Source organism: Nomascus leucogenys, chromosome 17, assembly GCF_006542625.1.
Source record: "Nomascus leucogenys isolate Asia chromosome 17, Asia_NLE_v1, whole genome shotgun sequence".
Lineage (NCBI taxonomy): Eukaryota > Metazoa > Chordata > Mammalia > Primates > Hylobatidae > Nomascus > Nomascus leucogenys.
Window position 1 is genome coordinate 89,601,810 of NC_044397.1, and position 17,498 is coordinate 89,619,307.

The following is a 17,498-nucleotide window of genomic DNA, read 5'->3' on the forward strand; positions in this document are numbered from 1 at the left end:
AGGGGAACGGATGGGCACCCCTGGAGGGAGGAGTACCCATCCCTGGATGGTGGACAAGCCCAGCTGGACAAGAAGTCTCACCCCGGCCAGGCGCGGTGACTCACGCCTGTATTCCCAGCACTTTGGGAGGCCAAGACGGGCGGATCGCCTGAGATCAGGAGTTCGAGACCAGCCTGGCCAACATGGTGAAACCCAGTCTCTAATAAAAATACAAAAATTAGCCGGGCGTGGTGACGGGTGCCTGTAATCCCAGCTACTCAGGAGGCTGAGGCAGGAGAATGGCTTGAACCCAGGAAGCAGAGGTTGCAGTGAGCTGAGATCGCGCCATTGCACTCTAGCCTGGGCGACGAGCAAGACTTAATCTCAAAAAAAAAAAAAAAAAAGTCTCACCCTGACTGCTTTGGTTTCTTCTGGTTTTATTGATTTATTTTTAATTTTTATTTTATATATATATTTTTTTTTTTGAGACAGGATTTCACTCTGTTGTCCAAGCTGGAGTGGAGTGGCACAATCTCAGCTCACTGCAACCTCTGCCTCTCGGGTTCAAGTGATTCTCATGCCTCAGCCTCTCCAGTAGCTGGGATTACAGGCGCCCGCCACCACACCCAGCTAATTTTTGTGTATTGTTAGCACAGACCAGGCTGGTCTTGAACTCCTGACCTCAAATGACTCAACCGCCTCGGTTTCCCAAAGTGCTGGGATTACATGAGCCACCACACCTAGCCATTTATTTATTTATTTTTAGAGACAGGGTCTCTCACTCTGTTGCCCAGGCTGGAGTGCAGTGGCGCAATCATAGCTCACTGCAGCATCCACCTCCCAGGCTCAAGCAATCCTCCTGCCTCAGCCTCCCGAGTAGCTGGATCCACAGGTGCATGCCACCATGCCCAGCTAGTTTTTGAATTTTTTTTTGCAGAGAAGGGGTCTCCTCTCTAAGTGGCCAAGGCTGCTGGTCTGGAACTCCTGGCCTCAAGCAATCCTCTTGTCTGCAAAGGGCTAGGATTACAGCATTAAGCCAAGGTGCCTGGCCTTTTCCAGTTTTAGATTCCTGGGTTCCACCGTTTTATTCCCAGATTGTCCTACAGAGGGCAGCCAAGGCCAGAGATGGAAGACAAAAATGCCCGCTCTCCCCTCCACTTTCTCCCAGGTCCTGGAAAAGCAGGTTCCAAGCCTGCTGTGGCCTCGGACAAATCCCTTCCCTCTTTGGGCCTCAGTTTCCCCACCTGTTTTTGTTTTGTGTTTTTTTTTTTTGTTTTGAGACAGAATCTCTCTCTGTCACCAAGCTGGAGTGCAGTCGCGCGATCTTGGCTCACTGCAAGCTCCACCTCCCATGTTCAAGCCATTCTCCTGCCTCAGCCTCACAAGTAGCTGGGATTACAGGCGCCCGCCACCACGCCCGGCTAATTTTTGTATTTTTAGTAGAGACGGGGTTTCACCATGTTGGCCAGGATGGTCTCGATCTCTTGACCTCATGATGCGCCCGCCTTGCCCTCCAAAAGTGCTGGGATTACAGGCGTGAGCCACTGCACCCAGCCTAAGGGAGATAATTTTATCTGGCCCATTTTATTGATGAGGTGACTGGGGTATGAGAGAGGCTAAATGAGATGCCCAATGTTTCCAGCTGGTAAGCGCAGGGGCAGGGATTCAAACCTGGCTGAGTCCAGAGCGCTGAATTTCCTGTGCACACCAAAACTTCTCCAGGAATAAGGAGTTTTAGGGGGCACAACAGGGCTTGGTGGGGACTCTGGCAAATGCTGAGTCGATCCAGCTTTCCTTGGTGCACAGCCTTCCGTGGCTCTCATTCCCCTCATGTATGATGAAAGCCCAAGTCCTTCTCCAAGCACACTGGGTCCTGCAAAACCTGCACCTTTTCACCTCCCTTCCCTGGCCTCCTCCTTCTCACCCCTTAGACTCTCTGCTCCAACCACATGGGCCTCCTCAATGTTCCTCCAACATGCCAGGACTTTTCCTCCTGCCTCAGGGTCTTTGCACTGGCTGTTCCCTCCACCTGGGACACTTTTCCCTCTGATATCCCTACAACTGTCTCCCACAGCTCTTCCAAATACTCTCAAACATTACCTTCCCTAGAAAGCCTTCCCTGGCCAGCCCGTTAACAACTGCAACTGCAGCAGTGAGCTATAATTGCGCCACTGTACTCCAGCCTGGGCAACAGAGCAAGATTCTGTCTCAAAAAATAAAAAAATAAGTCTATTTTAAAAAATAAATAAGTAAATACACAAATTTAAATAAATAAATAAACTCTGTCTCTCAAAAACAATTAAAATTTGGCTGGGTGCGGTGACTCACACCTGTAATCCCTGCATTCTGGGAGGCCAAGGCAGGTGGATCACTTGAGGCCAGGAGTTTAAGACCAGCCTGGCCAACATGATGAAACCCCATCTGCACTAAAAATACAAAACTTAGCCAGGCATGGTAGTGGGCGTCTGTAATCCCAGCTACCTGGGAGGCAGAGTCAGGAGAATCGCTTGAACCGGAAAGGGGGAGGTTGCAGTGAGCCGAGATCGCGCCACTGCACTGCACCCTGGGTGACAGAGCGAGACTTCCTCTTAAAAAAAAAAAAAGAAAAAGAAAAAAATTCCAACAGCCAAGGGTGGTATTCCCAATCCGCCTTACTGCTTTGTTACCTCCTCACTTACGGTTTAATTTACTTATGTACAGTTGACCCTCGAACAATGTGGGTTTGAATTGCATCCATCCACTTATAAGTGGTCTTCAAAAAATAAAATACAGTTGGCCATCAGTATCCGGGGGTTCTTTAACCCCTACCAAATGCGAAGGCGGGATGGGAAAACTGCGGATACAAAGGGCAGATTTTTCCTATACAGGGATTCTGTTGGGCAACTGGGGGACTGGAGTATACGCGGATTTTGGTATATGCGGTCTTGGAACCAATCCCCAAAATTCCGAGGAGTATTATGTTTCTCGTCTGTGTTTCCGACTCCCAAGTTAGCTGTTAAAGGCAATGATTTCTCCGTTTTGTTTACTACCACACCCCCAGCATCTAGCACAGCATCTGGCATACAGATGCTCAAATTATTTGTTGAAACTAATGTCCTGCATAAAAGTAGTGTAATTTACTTTGGTTTTTTTTTTTTTTTTTTTTTTGAGATGATGTCTTGCTCTGTCGCCCAGGCTAGAGTGAAATGGCCCGATCTCGGCTCACGGTAATCTCCGCCTCCCGGGTTCAAGCGATTCTCCTGCCTCAGCCTCCTGAGTAGCTGGGATTACAGGTGCCCATCACCACGCCTGGCTAATTTTTGTATTTTTAGTAGAGACGGTTTCGCCATCTTGGCCAGGCTGGTCTCGAACTCCTGACCTCTGGTGATCTGCCCGCCTCGGCCTCCCAAAGTGCTGGGATTACAGGCGTGAGCCACGGCACCCGGCCTTATTTATTTATTTAGACAGTCTGGCTCTGTCGCTCAGGCTGGAGTGCAATGGCGTGATCTCAGCTCACTGCAACCTCCACCTCCCGGGTTCAAGCGATTCTCCTGCCTCAGCCTCCCAAGTAGCTGGGATTACAGGCATGTGCCACCACGCCCAGCTAATTTTTTATATTTTTAGTAGAGACGGGGTTTCACCACGTTGGCCAGGCTGGTCTCAAACTCCTGACCTCCGGTATTATAGGCGTGAGCCACCGCTCCCGACCCCTAATTTACATTTTTGAAAACCCTAGCAGGGGCCGGGAACCATGGCTCACGCCTGTAATCCCAACGCTTGGGAAGCCAAAATGGGAGAATCGCTTGAGCCCAAGAGTTCCAGATCAGCCTGGGCAACCTGGCGAGACCTCGTCTCTACAAAAAATTTAAAAATTAGCCAGGCCTATTGGTGCAGGTCTGTAGACGCAGCTACTCTGGAGGCTGAGGTGGGAGGATCGCTTGAACCCAGGACGACGCTGCGGTGAGTCGTGATCGTAACACTGCACTCCAGCCTGGGCGACAGAACGAGACCGTTCCAAACAGAACAACGAAGACAAAACCCCCAAAACACCCTAACAGGTAAATTTCCTCAGTCCAGAAGCCGATTACAGTCCAGTTTGCAATAGCGCAGGCTCTAGTTCATATAGGAACTGAGGCTCCACCCATGTGCAGGCACCGCCCACGTGGCGTCACGAGCGCGTAATGGCGTCATTGGAACGACATGAGCATGCGCACTTCCCCAGCACAATCCGGGAAGACACGCGTGACCCGGAAGGCCTTCCCGCCACACTCCAGAGCGGGCGTGAGGGGCGCCGATGGCGGAGGGAACGGCGGCAGCCCCTCTAGAGAATGGTGGTGGCGGCGACTCAGGAGTCGGAGCTTTGGAACGGGGAGTGGCGCCCATTAAGCCTCAGTGAGTAGCCGGGGCAGGAGGGAAGCTCAAGGACCCTTTCCGGCACCCATAGCGCGGCCCCAGCTGTGCATGCCGGGAGATTAGCAGCGGCTGAGGGCGAGAAGCCACCGGCTCTTCATTCTGGGCCGTTCTTCCGCCTGCAGCGTGGTCAGCGGAGGTACCTGAGATCGTGCACGTTGGGGACTGTCACATGCGCGAAGGACACCACGTGCATGCTAGGGCAGGTGGGATTTGAGGCCAGGCCCGCGGTGCATACTGGGGATTGTAGTCCCTGCATATGGACGTACGGCGCATGTGCTCTGCCAGCGGCCGTTACTGGCGGGTCTTGGGTTTGAAGCTAGTGCCGCGGGGCGTGCTGGGGCTTGCGGTGTTTGAAGGGCCGAAAGGCGTGCTGGGAAATGTGGTGGCTTAGACTCCGCTTCAAGGCATGCTGGGAATTGTAGTTTTTCCTAGCCTAACGAGCGCAGGGACGTTCTTGACTGAACCTGATAATAGTTTCGCGCAACGCTTTCGACAGTGAGGACCCAGGGACAAAATAGGTATTTTTTGAGGCCCTGAGGGGCTCCCGGAGCTGGCTGGTTCTTAAGTAGTGAGCTCCCCATCAGCAGAAGGATTTAAGCACGGGCAAGTGTTTCTAGCCTCCTTTCCCCAGTGTTTATTGACTCTGTGTCAGGAGGGTTTTCCTTTCCCTTTCTGTCGGCAGATACCTCACCACCAAGGAGCAGTTTCACCAATTCCTGGAAGCCAAGGGGCAGGAGAAGCCTTGCCGGGAAACCGAGGTAGGAGAACCTGCTGGCAATGACCTGGCTGAGCCTGAGGCTAAGCGGATCCGACTGGAGGATGGACAGACGGCGGACGGGCAGACGGAGGAGGCAGCAGAGCCTGGGGAGCAGCCGCAGACTCAGAAGAGGGCCCGGGGACAAAACAAGGGCCGGCCCCATGTGAAGCCCACACACTACGACAAGAACAGGCTATGCCCTTCCCTGATCCAGGCGAGTGCGGCCACGTGAGCATTCCTGCTGGGGCAGGCAGGAGCAGCGGGTAATTGTTAGAAAGCTCCTGGGCCTTCAGCAATGAGCAGTGAGCTTGCTCTGATGCATTCCGTCTTCATCCTCCTCGGGATGTATTGTAGGGCTTGTCATTGTTCTCATTGTACAAATGGAGATGCAGAGGCACGGTGAGGTGCCTGCCTTGCTCAGGGACACAGAGCCAGGAGGGATGATCTAGAGTTTGAACCCTGGATGCTGGGCTGCCCCGGGGTCTCCCTGTCCCCCCTCACTCCTTCCCTGTTTCCTCGCAGGAGTCGGCTGCTAAGTGTTTCTTCGGTGATCGCTGCCGCTTTCTGCACGATGTGGGGCGCTACCTGGAGACCAAGCCGGCCGACCTGGGCCCCCGCTGTGTGCTCTTCGAGACCTTCGGCCGGTGCCCCTATGGCGTGACCTGCCGCTTCGCTGGGGCCCACCTGGGGCCCGAGGGACAGAACCTGGTGCAGGAGGAGTTGGCGGCCCGCGGGGCCCAGCCCCCGTCCGTCCGCAACGGCCTGGACAAAGCCCTGCAGCAGCAGCTGCGGAAGCGCGAGGTCCGCTTCGAACAAGCTGAGCAGGCCCTGCGCCGGTTCAGCCAGGTCCAGCCGCCGGGCCCCACACCCGCTGCCGCTGTCGCCGAGGGTGCTCCCAGGCAGGACAACTGTGGCGCCCAGCAGGTCCCCGCAGGGCTGGGCACTAGCACCCCTCCCAGCAGCCCCGTGCGGACCTGCGGGCCCCTGACGGATGAGGACGTGGTCAGGCTGCAGCCCTGTGAGAAGAAGCGGGTACGTGTTGAGGACAGTGTCAGTAGCAGACCTGTCCATCTGGTGTTCATCTGTTAGGCAGCAGCTGTGTCCACGTTCCTGTTCTAGCTGCCTGGGAGTCAGAGGCTGTTCCTTGAAGGAGCTCCCGGCTAAGTCTCCTTCTCTGTGCTCTGTCCTGGGCCCAGCCCTCAGGAGGTTGCACTCTGGTGGGGACAGAAAGAGCTGGACAGGACCGGGTGCAGTGACTCATGCCTGTAATCCCAGCACTTTGGGAGGCCAAGGCAGGCAGATCATTTGAGGTCAGGAGTTCAAGACCAGCCTAGCCATCATGGTGAAACCCTGTCTCTACTAAAAATACAAAAATCAGCCGAGCATGGTGGCGGGCACCTGTAATTCCAGCTATTCAGGAGGCTGAGGCGGGAGAATCACTTGAACCCAGGAGGCGGACGTTGCAGTGAGTCAAGATTGTGCCACTGCACTCCAGCCTGGGCGACAGAGCAAGACTCCATCTCAAAAAAAAAAAAAAAAAAAAAAAAAGCTGGACACACTCTAAGTCTCAGAGGGTCAGGGTTGGGCAGCGGGGGACAATGTGGAAGGCTTTCTGGAAGAGGGGGCATTGGACTGGGTTTGGATGGTTAAGTAGAAGGTCTCCAGTGGAGGAGACTGAGGAAAGGAACATTCCTGATGAAGGGATTGATTGGCACATGCAGAGACTCAGAAAAGGAGCCAGGGCCGGGCGCGGTGGCTCAAGCCTGTAATCTCAGCATTTTGGGAGGCCCAGGTGGGCGGATCACGAGGTCAGGAGATCGAGACCATCCTGGCTAACACGGTGAAACCCCGTCTCTACTAAAAATACAAAAAATTAGCCAGGCGTGGTGGCGGGCGCCTGTAGTCCCAGCTACTCGGGAGGTTGAGGCAGGAGAATAGCGTGAACCCGGGAGGCGGAGCTTGCAGTGAGCCGAGATCACGCCACTGCACTCCAGTCTGGGGGACAGAGAAAGACTCCGTCTCAAAAAAAAAAAAAAGAAAAAGAAAAGGAGCCAGACCATTTGGGCCGAGTGTGTCCTAGACTGCGGGAGAAGGGAGGCTCCAGGGCCTCAGCAGCTGGGGTGGAGGGCCAGGCTTCACTTATGTGTATTCTTTTTCCTCCAGCTGGACATCCGTGGCAAACTTTACCTGGCCCCCCTCACCACGGTAGGACCTGGGTCAGGTGGCTGGTGGGGTGGCAGGGTGGCAGTGTGGTCATTTCAACAGGGCTTAGTGTCTGTCCCCACCTGCTGGATTGTGGGGCTGGGGCGCATATTCAGGGTCCTGCTGTGTCTGTGTGTGTGTGCGTGCGCGCGTGCGTGTGTGCATGCACGAGCATGTGTGTCTGTCCTGCTCCCCGCGCAGTGCGGGAACCTGCCCTTCCGACGGATCTGCAAGCGCTTCGGGGCGGACGTGACATGTGGAGAGATGGCCGTCTGCACCAACCTGCTGCAGGGCCAGATGTCCGAGTGGGCCCTGCTCAAACGCCACCAGTGTGAGGACATCTTTGGCGTCCAGGTCAGTGCCCGCCCCGAGGGAGGGAGAATGGAGGGGCCCTAGGCCGCCCTGTCTCACAGCCAGGTTCCAGGTCTGCCCTGGTTGCCTCCCCGACCCCCTGGCCTCAGCTATGGAGTGGGGGTGATACCCTGATCCACCTCTGGGGGCTGATGGCCGTGGCTGGGGACCGGTGCCTTGCAGACAGACCTTGGCTCCTTCCGGGGAGGCCCCGAGAGAGGAGGCTGCTGGCTCAGAGCCCCCCAGTGAGGAGGGAATGGCCAAGTGGGGACAGTTCGGACTCTCCCCTCACCCCCCCGTTCTGCTGCTGCCCACCACAGCTGGAGGGCGCCTTCCCCGACACCATGACCAAGTGTGCCGAGCTGCTGAGCCGCACCGTGGAGGTGGACTTCGTGGACATCAACGTCGGCTGCCCCATCGACCTCGTGTACAAGAAGGTAGCGGCCCTGGACGTGTGCCTCGGTTTCCCCATCTGGGCAGGGAGGCACTGAGCCAGCCGGCGATGTCCTGGATGGAGGGCCAGGGGTTTGGGCTCAAGTGTGGCCCTGGAGCCCCTGCCTTTCCTGCGGGTCGGCGTCTCCTGGCGGTGGCCTCCGGGCAGCAGGGGTGAGGGGTCTTGGGGCAGCCCACATCCTGCCCTCCCTCCACCCGCCTGTCTCTTCCAGGGTGGGGGCTGTGCCCTCATGAATCGCTCGACCAAGTTCCAGCAGATTGTCCGTGGCATGAACCAGGTACAGCCAGCCACATGCCCGCATTGACTCCCAAACAACTCCCCCGGGCCCTGCCTCCCACCACCTCCCAGCACCTCCCACCGTCTCCCCAGCACCTCCCAGCACCTCCCACCGTCTCCCACCTCCCAGTCTCCCCACCACCTCCCAGCCCTCCCACCGTCTCCACCACCTCCACCGTCTCCCACCCACCTCCCCACCGTCTCCCACCACCTCCCACCGTCTCCCACCGTCTGCCAGTGTCTCCCACTACCTCCCACCACATCCCACTGTCTCCAAGTGTCTCCCACCGTCTCCTACCACCTTCCACCATCTCCTACCATCTCCCACTGTCTCCCACCACCTCCGTCTCCCACCACCTCCCACCGTCTCCCACCACCTCCCACCGTCTCCCACCACCTCCCACCGTCTCCCACCACCTCCCACCGTCTCCCACCACCTCCCACCACCTCCCACCACCGTCCTGTAGGTGCTGGATGTGCCGCTGACTGTGAAGATCCGCACAGGCGTCCAGGAGCGTGTGAACCTGGCGCACCGCCTGCTGCCCGAGCTGCGGGACTGGGGTGTGGCACTCGTCACGGTGGGTCTTGGGACGCCTCGGGCATCGGGGCCTCGGGGTCGACCCCGCGTCCCTTCCTAACGGCTCCTCTCCTCCCATCCCTCCCTCTTCACCTCTGCACCTCCCTCTGTCTCCGCCTCTGTCTCTGTCTCTCTCAGCCTGGCTCTCTCGGTCTCTTTCTCTCTGCATCTCACTCTCTGCCTCCTACCCTGCGTGGCGGCTTCTCCCCCAGCTCCACGGCCGCTCTCGGGAGCAGCGCTACACCAAGCTAGCCGACTGGCAGTACATCGAGGAGTGCGTGAAGGCCGCCAGCCCCATGCCCCTGTTCGGTGGGTGTTCCAGGAAGCCACCTCCCTCCCCTACCACCCCCAAACACTCACACCTCTGAGCTGTTTGCCTTCCCACCTGGGACCTCCTCCTACCATCCTGATGGGAGCCACTGGGTCAGCTACAACTCCTGAAGGGCCGGTGAGCAGAACCCCAGGGTCCCGTCTGCCCGTGTCTCCCTGAGACCCTAGCCTCTGTCTCCTCAGGAAATGGGGACATCTTGTCATTTGAGGATGCCAACCGTGCCATGCAGACTGGTGTCGCCGGGATCATGATTGCCCGGTAAGTGCCCAGGGATGTTAGAGATCCAGCTCCAGCTTCGTGCACAGCAGCAGTGCCCTGAACCCGACACGCCATCACCCACCCCTGCTCTGTAGTGGGCTGTTGGTCCCAAGATGGGAGGGGCACAGAGCGATGTCAGGAGTTGCAGCTGTGTTGCGGCAGAGGGGACTGGAAATTGCTGCTGCTGTGGGATCTGATGATTGTGAGTTGAAAGTCCTGGGCTTTGGCCAGGTGCGGTGGCTCACGCCTGTAATCCCAGCACTGTGGGAGGCCAAGGCACGCAATTTGAGGTCAGAAGTTCAAGACTAGCCTGGCCAACATGGTGAAACATCTCTATTAAAAATACAAAAATTAGCCAGGTGTGGTGGTACATGCCTGTAATCCCAACTACTAGGGAGGCTGAGGCAGGAGAATTGCTTGAACCCGGGAGACGGAGGTTGAATAGTGAGCCAAGATCTTACCACTGCACTCCAGCCTGGGCAACAGAGCCAGACTCTGTCTCAAAAAACAGAAAAGAAAGTCCTGTGCTTTGAAGGTTGTGTGCACACAGCTGGGAGGCTTACTAGGCTTGTAGGTTTCGTGGTCTGGGCTCTGGCTCAGGCCAGGCCATGGAAGCAGAGGCCACACGATCCCAGGCAGGCTGGTGGCTGGGCCCACTGATCGTCACCCGTCCCACAGTGGCGCCCTGCTCAAGCCATGGCTGTTCACGGAGATCAAGGAGCAGCGGCATTGGGACATCTCGTCGTCTGAGCGCCTGGACATCCTGCGGGACTTTACCAACTACGGCCTGGAGCACTGGGGCTCGGACACGCAGGGCGTGGAGAAGACCCGGCGCTTTCTGCTCGAGTGGCTGTCCTTCCTGTGCCGGTGGGCACCAGGGCTGGCTGGGGTGGGTGGCGCATGGGCCGAGGTTGGCTAGGGCTGCCTCAAGTGTGTTATGCTGCCCGCCCACCCGCCCGCAGGTACGTGCCCGTGGGGCTGCTGGAGCGCCTCCCACAGAGGATCAACGAGCGGCCACCCTACTACCTGGGCCGCGACTACCTGGAGACGCTGATGGCCAGCCAGAAGGCAGCCGACTGGATCCGCATCAGGTGCCTGGGTGGACTGGAGTTGGGGGGCTGGAGTCGGGGGCCCTGGGTCATGGAGGGTACTTTGCAGGCCCTGGGCCTGACCTTGCTTTCCACCTGCCCTCCCACAGTGAGATGCTCCTTGGGCCGGTGCCCCCAAACTTCGCCTTCTTACCGAAGCACAAGGCCAACGCGTACAAGTAGTCTCAGGCTTTCCCAGGGGCACCATGGGGCGAGGAGAGTACAATAAATTTTATTCTTTTAAAATCCAGGCCTTTCTGTGACCCTGAAGCAGCCCTTCCTTGGCCCCCACCTTCCCCAAACCTCTTAGCCTCCTCCATGGGCCCTGCCCCAAGCTGGGTGCTGCTGGTACCCAGAGAGGCCTTGACCCCCAAGAAGGTAGCAGGTGCAGGACCCGGGGGGCCTCAGCCTGTGTGGGTGTGGATCAGGGCAGCCTGCCTGGAGGAGGCAGCCTCAAAGCTGTTAGGGGGGTGTTGCTGGAAGAGGCAAAGGCCTGGCCCAGAATCCTCCCTCCCATGGTGATGACCATCTCTGCCCGCCCCCAACACCCAGAACCCCAACCAGTGGGCAGGCTGCAGGCTGGAACCCGCTGCCCCGGGTAACCAGGCAAACAGAACCCCACCAGGTTCTCAGCCTGTTCTCTGGTTGGGCCACCTGCGCTCCCACTGCCGCCCTCCTGGCCTGTCTGGACCGGGCCCCTTGCTGCCCCATGCAGCACCCCAAACCGTTCTATGCCCCTGCAGCTCCCCAGGAAGGTTTCAGCCCCCAGAGTCTGGAGGGGGCCGAGGTGCTGGGCCGCCAGCCTGCTCCTACCTGCGCCGAGCCTCCTCCCGCTGTGGGTACGATCGGGTGGGTGGGGGCACCTGCTGGAGAGGGCTCAGGGGCCCACCCGCCTAAGGGCCCTACCCACCCGGGCACCTTTGTCCACAGGCTCCTTGAACCTGTATCATCCCCCAGACCCAGAAAAAGAGGTGTTTCCAGCCCCTCCAGCAGGTACCGGCCTCCCCCGAACCCTTGACGAGGCTGGGAGTGGGTTTGAGCGTGCAGGCCCATTTTGCCCCTGCCCCGTCCCTAGGTGGGAGCCCGAAGGCATGGCCTCTGCTCCCCATGCTTCACACAGGTTCCCCAGATGAGCCCCAAAGACAAGCTCTGTGTCATCCATCACCCAGCCAGGGCCCCAAAGCAATATCTATGTCGTCCCCCAAAGGGGCCCCCCAACGACAAGGTTCTCGTGGCATCTCCCAGACAGGCCCCCAGGCTTAGGCTGGGCCCCTCAGGCAGCGGCTGCTCTCAGGGCACCCGCCTGCCGCCCACAGGTTTCCAGATGGCCCCGTGCGGGTGCTTCTTTGACCCCCGCATCTATCAGATCGAGTGGACCACCCCCGACCTGGGCCAGTCAACCCTGTACAAGCTGGCGGCAAGCAGTGGGGGGCCAGCGGGGGTCCCCTCTGCCCCAGGCAGCTACCTCCTGGAGCCACAGCCCTACCTCAAGGCCCCGGGGCTGCCCCCATATCCCCACTGCCAGCTGGCACCCAGGGGTCCCCAGTTTCTCTTGCCCTACTTCCCGCCCGAGGGCCCCGGGCCAGAGGCTCTGGGCTTTGTGGGGGACGCAGGGTCCGCCGCCTTCGTGGAGCTGCCCCTACCGCCCCTAGAGGAAGGCCCGGCCCCGCCGCCACCCCCACCCCCCAAGGAGAACAAGCCGCCCCCTGTACTCATCATGCTGCCTGCAGAGCCCACACTGCCCCCGGACGCCTACAGCCACCTCCAGGGTTACCTTGGCCACTTCCCTGGGCCCGAACCCCTGGCCTTCCCCGTCAAGGAGCTGCAGGGCAGCGGGGTCCGACCTGGGGTGCCCCTGTACCCACCGGGCCTCAGTGAGCTCAAGGTGGCTGAGGTCAAGGAGGGGGCCCTGCTGGGGGCAGGCGAGGCCAAGGCCCCTGAGACGCCCAGAGCTTTGGCACTGCCTGACAAGGTTCTGCTGGAGGACGCCATGAAGCTCTTCGACTGCCTGCCAGGCGCCTCTGGGCCTGAGGGTTCCCTGTGCGAGGCGCCCGGGCCGGCCCTGCCTGACAGCAGTGGTGAGAACTCAGCCGATGACATCCGCTCGCTGTGCCTGCCGGAGGAGCTGCTGTGCTTCGACTACAGCGTGCCTGAGATCCTGGAAGCCGTGTCCAACGTCGACTACTTCAACTTCAAGGCGCTCGATGAGGAGCAGCCGCCCAGCCCGGGGCCCCCTGCTGCCAACACCCCGGCCCCCATTCTGCCCAGCAAGAGAAAGGCCTCAACGGCCAAGAAGGGAAAGCCCGGAGGGAAGGCCAGGCAGCCGGCAGGCCCAGCCAGCGCCACTGCCCCCGGGCCCAGGCAGGACCTGGGAGCCACCCCCCATTAAAGCACATTTGACCTTTCAGCTCCATGTCCACGTGGTGGCCTTGGGGATGGGGAGGGGGCTGGAGGTACACGCCTGGCCCCTCATCCCGTCATCCCGCGCACTGGCAAGACGGCGCCCGCGGCCTCACAGTGAGACCTCCAGAGCCTAGCAGAGGAGCCCCGGAATCAGGACACCCTAAACTCCTTGAGTCCCAGCCCTGGAAGATCAGACTCCTCTGGCAGAGGCAGTGGCCTCCTGACCCAGACTCAACGTGTTCTAAGGGTTTTCACCCCTTTGGTGGGGAAAAGCAAGGCTGCCCAGAGAGGGGCAGGAACTTCCCTGGAGACACACAGCTATCAGGGCAGGGCTTGAGGAGCAGCCTCCAGATCCCCACCCAGCCGCCTCCTCTCCCCAGGAAGCCACAGCCACTGCAGGCAGGGCGGGAAGGGCCATGCTCTTGTTCAGACAGACAGGTGGGTGCAGGGGCTTCACCTGAAGGTCTGAGGGTGGGGGCTGGGGCAGGGACCGGGAGACAGTGCCCACGCGTGAAGGAGTGGGGAGCACGTGGCCCCCAGGGGACCTGGCATGTTCACCTGAGATGGAGACAGGAGACGGCACCCGGAGCCCAGGAGAGGGTCAGGGGCCCCACCCGGCCGCACTTCGGGGTCCAGGGTGGCAGGGACAGCCCGGCTACCGGTTCCAAAATGGGATGGACCCAGCCTCGGAAGAACGACCTCCAGGGTGCTGGTTCCCGTCACCGCTCACCCACATCAGGGTCTCGAGAGCCCTCCTGGGGGTCCAGGCAGTGGCCACCTGTACCCTCCTCCCCTGAAACGCTCATAGCGGCCCTGGAGAGGCTGACCCCATTCCCTCAGGGACACGTAAGGAAACAGGAGGCCGAGTGCCGTCCAGCGCCTCCTGGGATGAGGACACCCCTCTGGGATGGGAACCTTCAGCCTACCCCTTCCCCAGGCTGCAGGCTGGATCTCCTGCGCCTCCGGAGTTTGGGTTTCAAGGTCGGCTGGGGGAGGCCCTGGGAGGCTCACCTAGAGTCCAGGAGGCTGATGGGTGTTTGGAGGCAGAGCAGAGATCATGGTCCTGGCCCTGTGCAGGGCACTGTGCCTTCTGCTCTCTGAAGCTACTCTCCCAGAAACCCTTATTCAAAACACTCAGGAGGAGGCCAGGTGCAGTGGCAAACACCTGTAATCTCAGCATTTTGGGAGGCTGAGGCAGGCAGATCACTTGAGGTCAGGAGTTCGAGACCAGCTTGGCCAAAATGGTGAAACCCCGTCTCTACTGGAAATACAAAAATTGTCCGGGTGTGGTGGCTCAAGCCTGTAATCCCAGCACTTTGGGAGGCCGAGGTGGGCAGATCACGAGGTCAGGAGATCGAGACCATCCTGGCAAACACAATGAAACCCCGTCTCTACTAAAAATACAAAAAAATTAGCCGGGCGTGGTGGCGGGCGCCTGTAGTACCAGCTACTCCAGAGGCTGAAGCAGGAGAATGGCATGAACCCAGGAGGCGGAGCTTGCAGTGAGCCGAGATCGCGCCGCTGCACTCCAGCCTGGGCAACAGAGCGAGACTCCATCTCAAAACAAAAAAAGAGAGAGAGATGGCTAACCCTAGTGCACTGGCCCATCCATAATCCCAGTACTTTGAGAGGCTGAGGCAGGAGGATCGCTTGAGTCCAGGAGTTCGAGACCAACCTGGGCAACAAAGTGAGACCCTGTCTCTACAAAAACTAAAAGTAAAATTAGCCATGTGTGGTGGTGGTTCCTGTAGTCCCAGCTACTCAGGAGGCTGAGGAGGGAGGACCACTTAAGCCTGAGAGTTTGAGGCTGCAGTGAGCTGTGATCACACCACCGCACTCTCAGCCTGGGCAACACAATGAGACCACACTGATACTAAAAAAACAAAAAACAAAAAACAGGCCAGGCATGGTGGCTCATGCCTGTAATCCCAGCACTTTGGGAGGCCGAGCCGGGTGGATCACGAAGGTGAGGAGATCGAGGCCATCCTGGCTAACACGATGAAACCCTATCTCTACTAAAAATGCAAAAAAATTAGCTGGGCGTGGTGGCGGGCACCTGTAGTCCCAGCTACTTGGGAGGCTGAAGCAGAATAATGGCATAAACCCGAGAGGCGAAGGTTGCAGTGAGCCGAGATCGCGCCACTGCACTCCAGCCTGGGCGACAGAGTGAGACTCCGTTTCAAAAACAAACAAACAAAAAAACGGTGAATGCCTACCGCTTCCTGCTATGTTACATTATACTTTATTTGAAGACAAGGGGTCGGGATCCTGTGGACCGGCCTCAGTGGTCAGACCTGCCTCCGTGAGGAGTTCGGTGGCGTCCCAGGGGCTCTGTGCCTGCCCTGGCTGTGGCCGAGGCCCTGAACTGGCAGACCGTCTGGCATCTCCTACACAGCTGTGCCGCAAACCTCTTGATCCTGCGGCCGCGTGCTGTGCATAGCAGCTTGGGGGTCTTGTAGGCCAGCCAAATGGACCCCAGGATGCTGGAGATGAGCAGTAGGATGACGACTCCAGCAGAGACCAGCTGCACGGGGAATGCTCCATACACGTAGATGCTAAAGATGGTCTCCAGTTGACAGTAGCTGCAGGGGGGAGGCGGGGAGAGGCTGTTGGGCGTTGCCTTTGGGGGACTTCGCCTTATCTCTGGCAAAGGTGTTCAGACCCACAGGAGGGAGAATCAGGCCCACAGCAGTGACCGGGTATACCCACTTCTGTTTCCAACCATTATGCCTTTTTTTTTTTTTTTTTTGAGTCGGAGTCTCTGTCGCCCAGGCTACAGTGCAGTGGCACGATCTCCGCTGAATGCAACCTCCGCCTCCTGAATTCAAGCAATTCTCCTGCCTCAGTCTCCCAAGTATCTGGGATTACAGGCACCTGCCAATCATGCCCGGCTAATTTTTGTATTTTTAGTAGAGACGGGGTTTCACCATGTTGGCCAGGCTGAAGATTCCTGAATATTTGAGAGTCTGCTCCTGGTGAGCCACTTTGAGCCAGCTCTAGCCCGCAGCCATCAGCACACCCTAGCCATGGGGAGTAGGAGAGGGCGACTCGGGTGCGCCAGGGCAGCGGCACGGCCTCCGGTCACTGCTGTTCCCCCAGCACTCAGTGCAGGACTCTGAAATGAGCATTTATTTCACACGGGAACAAATGTCACCCAGAACTTAAAACATCACTTGTCCTGGGGACGGCCTGGGCCGTTGGGGGAATTCAGGTTTAGCCAGGACCTGCATGTCCCCCGAAACATAGGTGACCGGCACCAGGCGTCCCCTGTCGTAGGGGGAAATGGGCCCACTCACCTGTAGTACGGATCCACAACAGAAATGTAGAAGACATAAAAGCCATTATTGTGGCCGAAAATGATCTGGTTTGCTGTCCGGCCGCCCAAGATCTGATACTGGACATCTGGCCACCTCAAAGGGGCATTGTTGTTGGGGTCGTGGCAGCTCACGTAGTTCTGTGGGGGACAGAGGCGTGCTCACTGGCCCTGGGGGCTGGGGAGGGAGCCCTGAGCCTCCCTCCTCCCTGCAGAAGCCCTGCACCCACCCCAATCCTCATTAGGCACGCATGGGTGGGACTCTGGGGCCAAGTGCCCATGGTGTGGGCAGGTTCGTGCTCCCTGCAGAGGAGAGTGGACGGAGGCTGCTCAGCCTCCATCTCACCTGCCTCTGTTGGAGGCCGAAAGATTGAGGGTCGTGATCAACTCAGTATACCACTGGAGGCTGTATGAGTAAACAGCAAACTGTTCTCATAAAAGCAGAATGTTGGCAAACTGACAAACTGCGTCTGCCACCCAGAAGGAATGCTGAGGGCAGTCACGAGCCAGGCACAAGTGTTTCTTGTGATTAGGTACATCTGAAGCCTTTTAGTAATAATATGAACCTGTGATCAATTAAGCGGCTGACCAATCGTTACCTCCTCCTCCCTGCTCTTTCTTTCTTTCTTTCTTTTTTTTTTTGAGATGGAGTTTCACTCTGTTGCCCAGGCTGGAGTGCAGTGGAGCGATCTCGGCTTACTGCAAGCTCCGCCTCCCGGGTTCATGCCATTCTCCTGCCTCAGCCTCCCGAGTAGCTGGGACTACAGGTGCCTGCCACTGTGGCCAGCAAATTTTTCTTTTTTGTATTTTTAGTAGAGACAGGGTTTTACCAGGTAAGCCAGGATGGCCTCAATCTCCTGACCTTGTGATCCGCCCACCTTGGCCTCCCAAAGTGCTGGGATTACAGGCGTGAGCCACTGCGCCTGGCCCCTCCCTGCTCTTTCTACCCAATAAATACAAAGGTCTGCGGAAGCCTAGGGGCGCCGCCTTTGCTCACTAGAAGCAGGGAGCGCTCTCTTCTTCGCCATGCCTCTTCCGTAAAACGGTTTCTTTTGTCTTAAGTTTTCATTTCTACATTGGTTCCCCCTTCGTTCAGTCTTGTAATGAAGGTCTCAAG

General features: G+C 58.2%; 3 protein-coding genes across 4 annotated transcripts in view; 2 read left to right on the top strand and 1 right to left on the bottom strand.

The window, feature by feature from the left end:
* Positions 1-4,155: 4,155 nt before the first annotated feature.
* On the top strand, positions 4,156-10,911 carry DUS3L (dihydrouridine synthase 3 like). Its single transcript, XM_003280583.4, has 13 exons — positions 4,156-4,350; positions 5,054-5,342; positions 5,651-6,160; positions 7,292-7,333; positions 7,532-7,684; positions 8,002-8,118; positions 8,347-8,412; positions 8,879-8,989; positions 9,201-9,297; positions 9,502-9,577; positions 10,256-10,444; positions 10,540-10,668; positions 10,776-10,911. The coding sequence occupies exons 1-13, from the start codon at positions 4,253-4,255 to the stop codon at positions 10,846-10,848; spliced, it is 1,950 nt and encodes a 649-aa protein (XP_003280631.1). The 5' UTR covers positions 4,156-4,252; the 3' UTR covers positions 10,849-10,911.
* Positions 10,912-11,006: 95 nt separating this feature from the next.
* Positions 11,007-13,072, top strand: PRR22 (proline rich 22). 2 transcript variants are annotated; one of them, XM_030796294.1, is made up of 3 exons: positions 11,007-11,504; positions 11,596-11,658; positions 11,982-13,072. In XM_030796294.1, exons 1-3 carry the CDS (start codon positions 11,375-11,377, stop codon positions 13,052-13,054), a joined length of 1,266 nt encoding a protein of 421 aa, XP_030652154.1. In that variant the 5' UTR covers positions 11,007-11,374; the 3' UTR covers positions 13,055-13,072. The 2 variants fall into 2 exon arrangements, with proteins under 2 accessions (XP_030652154.1, XP_030652156.1); XM_030796296.1 differs by having other exon boundaries at positions 11,422-11,500; positions 11,596-13,072.
* Positions 13,073-15,294: 2,222 nt separating this feature from the next.
* CATSPERD (cation channel sperm associated auxiliary subunit delta) overlaps positions 15,295-17,498 on the bottom strand; it is a 55,416-nt gene continuing 53,212 nt past the window's right edge. The window contains exons 21-22 of the mRNA XM_030796297.1: positions 16,365-16,522; positions 15,295-15,650 (exon numbers count right to left, since the gene is read on the bottom strand). Of these exons, the coding sequence (XP_030652157.1) occupies positions 15,350-15,650; positions 16,365-16,522 (459 nt within the window). The 3' untranslated portion in view covers positions 15,295-15,349. The remainder of the gene's footprint in view (positions 15,651-16,364; positions 16,523-17,498) is intronic.

Coding starts and splice junctions, on each gene's coding strand:
- DUS3L (XM_003280583.4), top strand. CDS start 4,253: ATGGCGGAGGGAACGGCGGCAGCCCCTCTAGAGAATGGTGGTGGCGGC. Junction 8,990..9,200: donor GGGGTGTGGCACTCGTCACG/GTGGGTCTTGGG, acceptor CTTCTCCCCCAG/CTCCACGGCCGCTCTCGGGA. Junction 10,669..10,775: donor GCCGACTGGATCCGCATCAG/GTGCCTGGGTGG, acceptor GCCCTCCCACAG/TGAGATGCTCCTTGGGCCGG.
- PRR22 (XM_030796294.1), top strand. CDS start 11,375: ATGCAGCACCCCAAACCGTTCTATGCCCCTGCAGCTCCCCAGGAAGGT. Junction 11,505..11,595: donor CGAGCCTCCTCCCGCTGTGG/GTACGATCGGGT, acceptor CTTTGTCCACAG/GCTCCTTGAACCTGTATCAT. Junction 11,659..11,981: donor GTTTCCAGCCCCTCCAGCAG/GTACCGGCCTCC, acceptor TGCCGCCCACAG/GTTTCCAGATGGCCCCGTGC.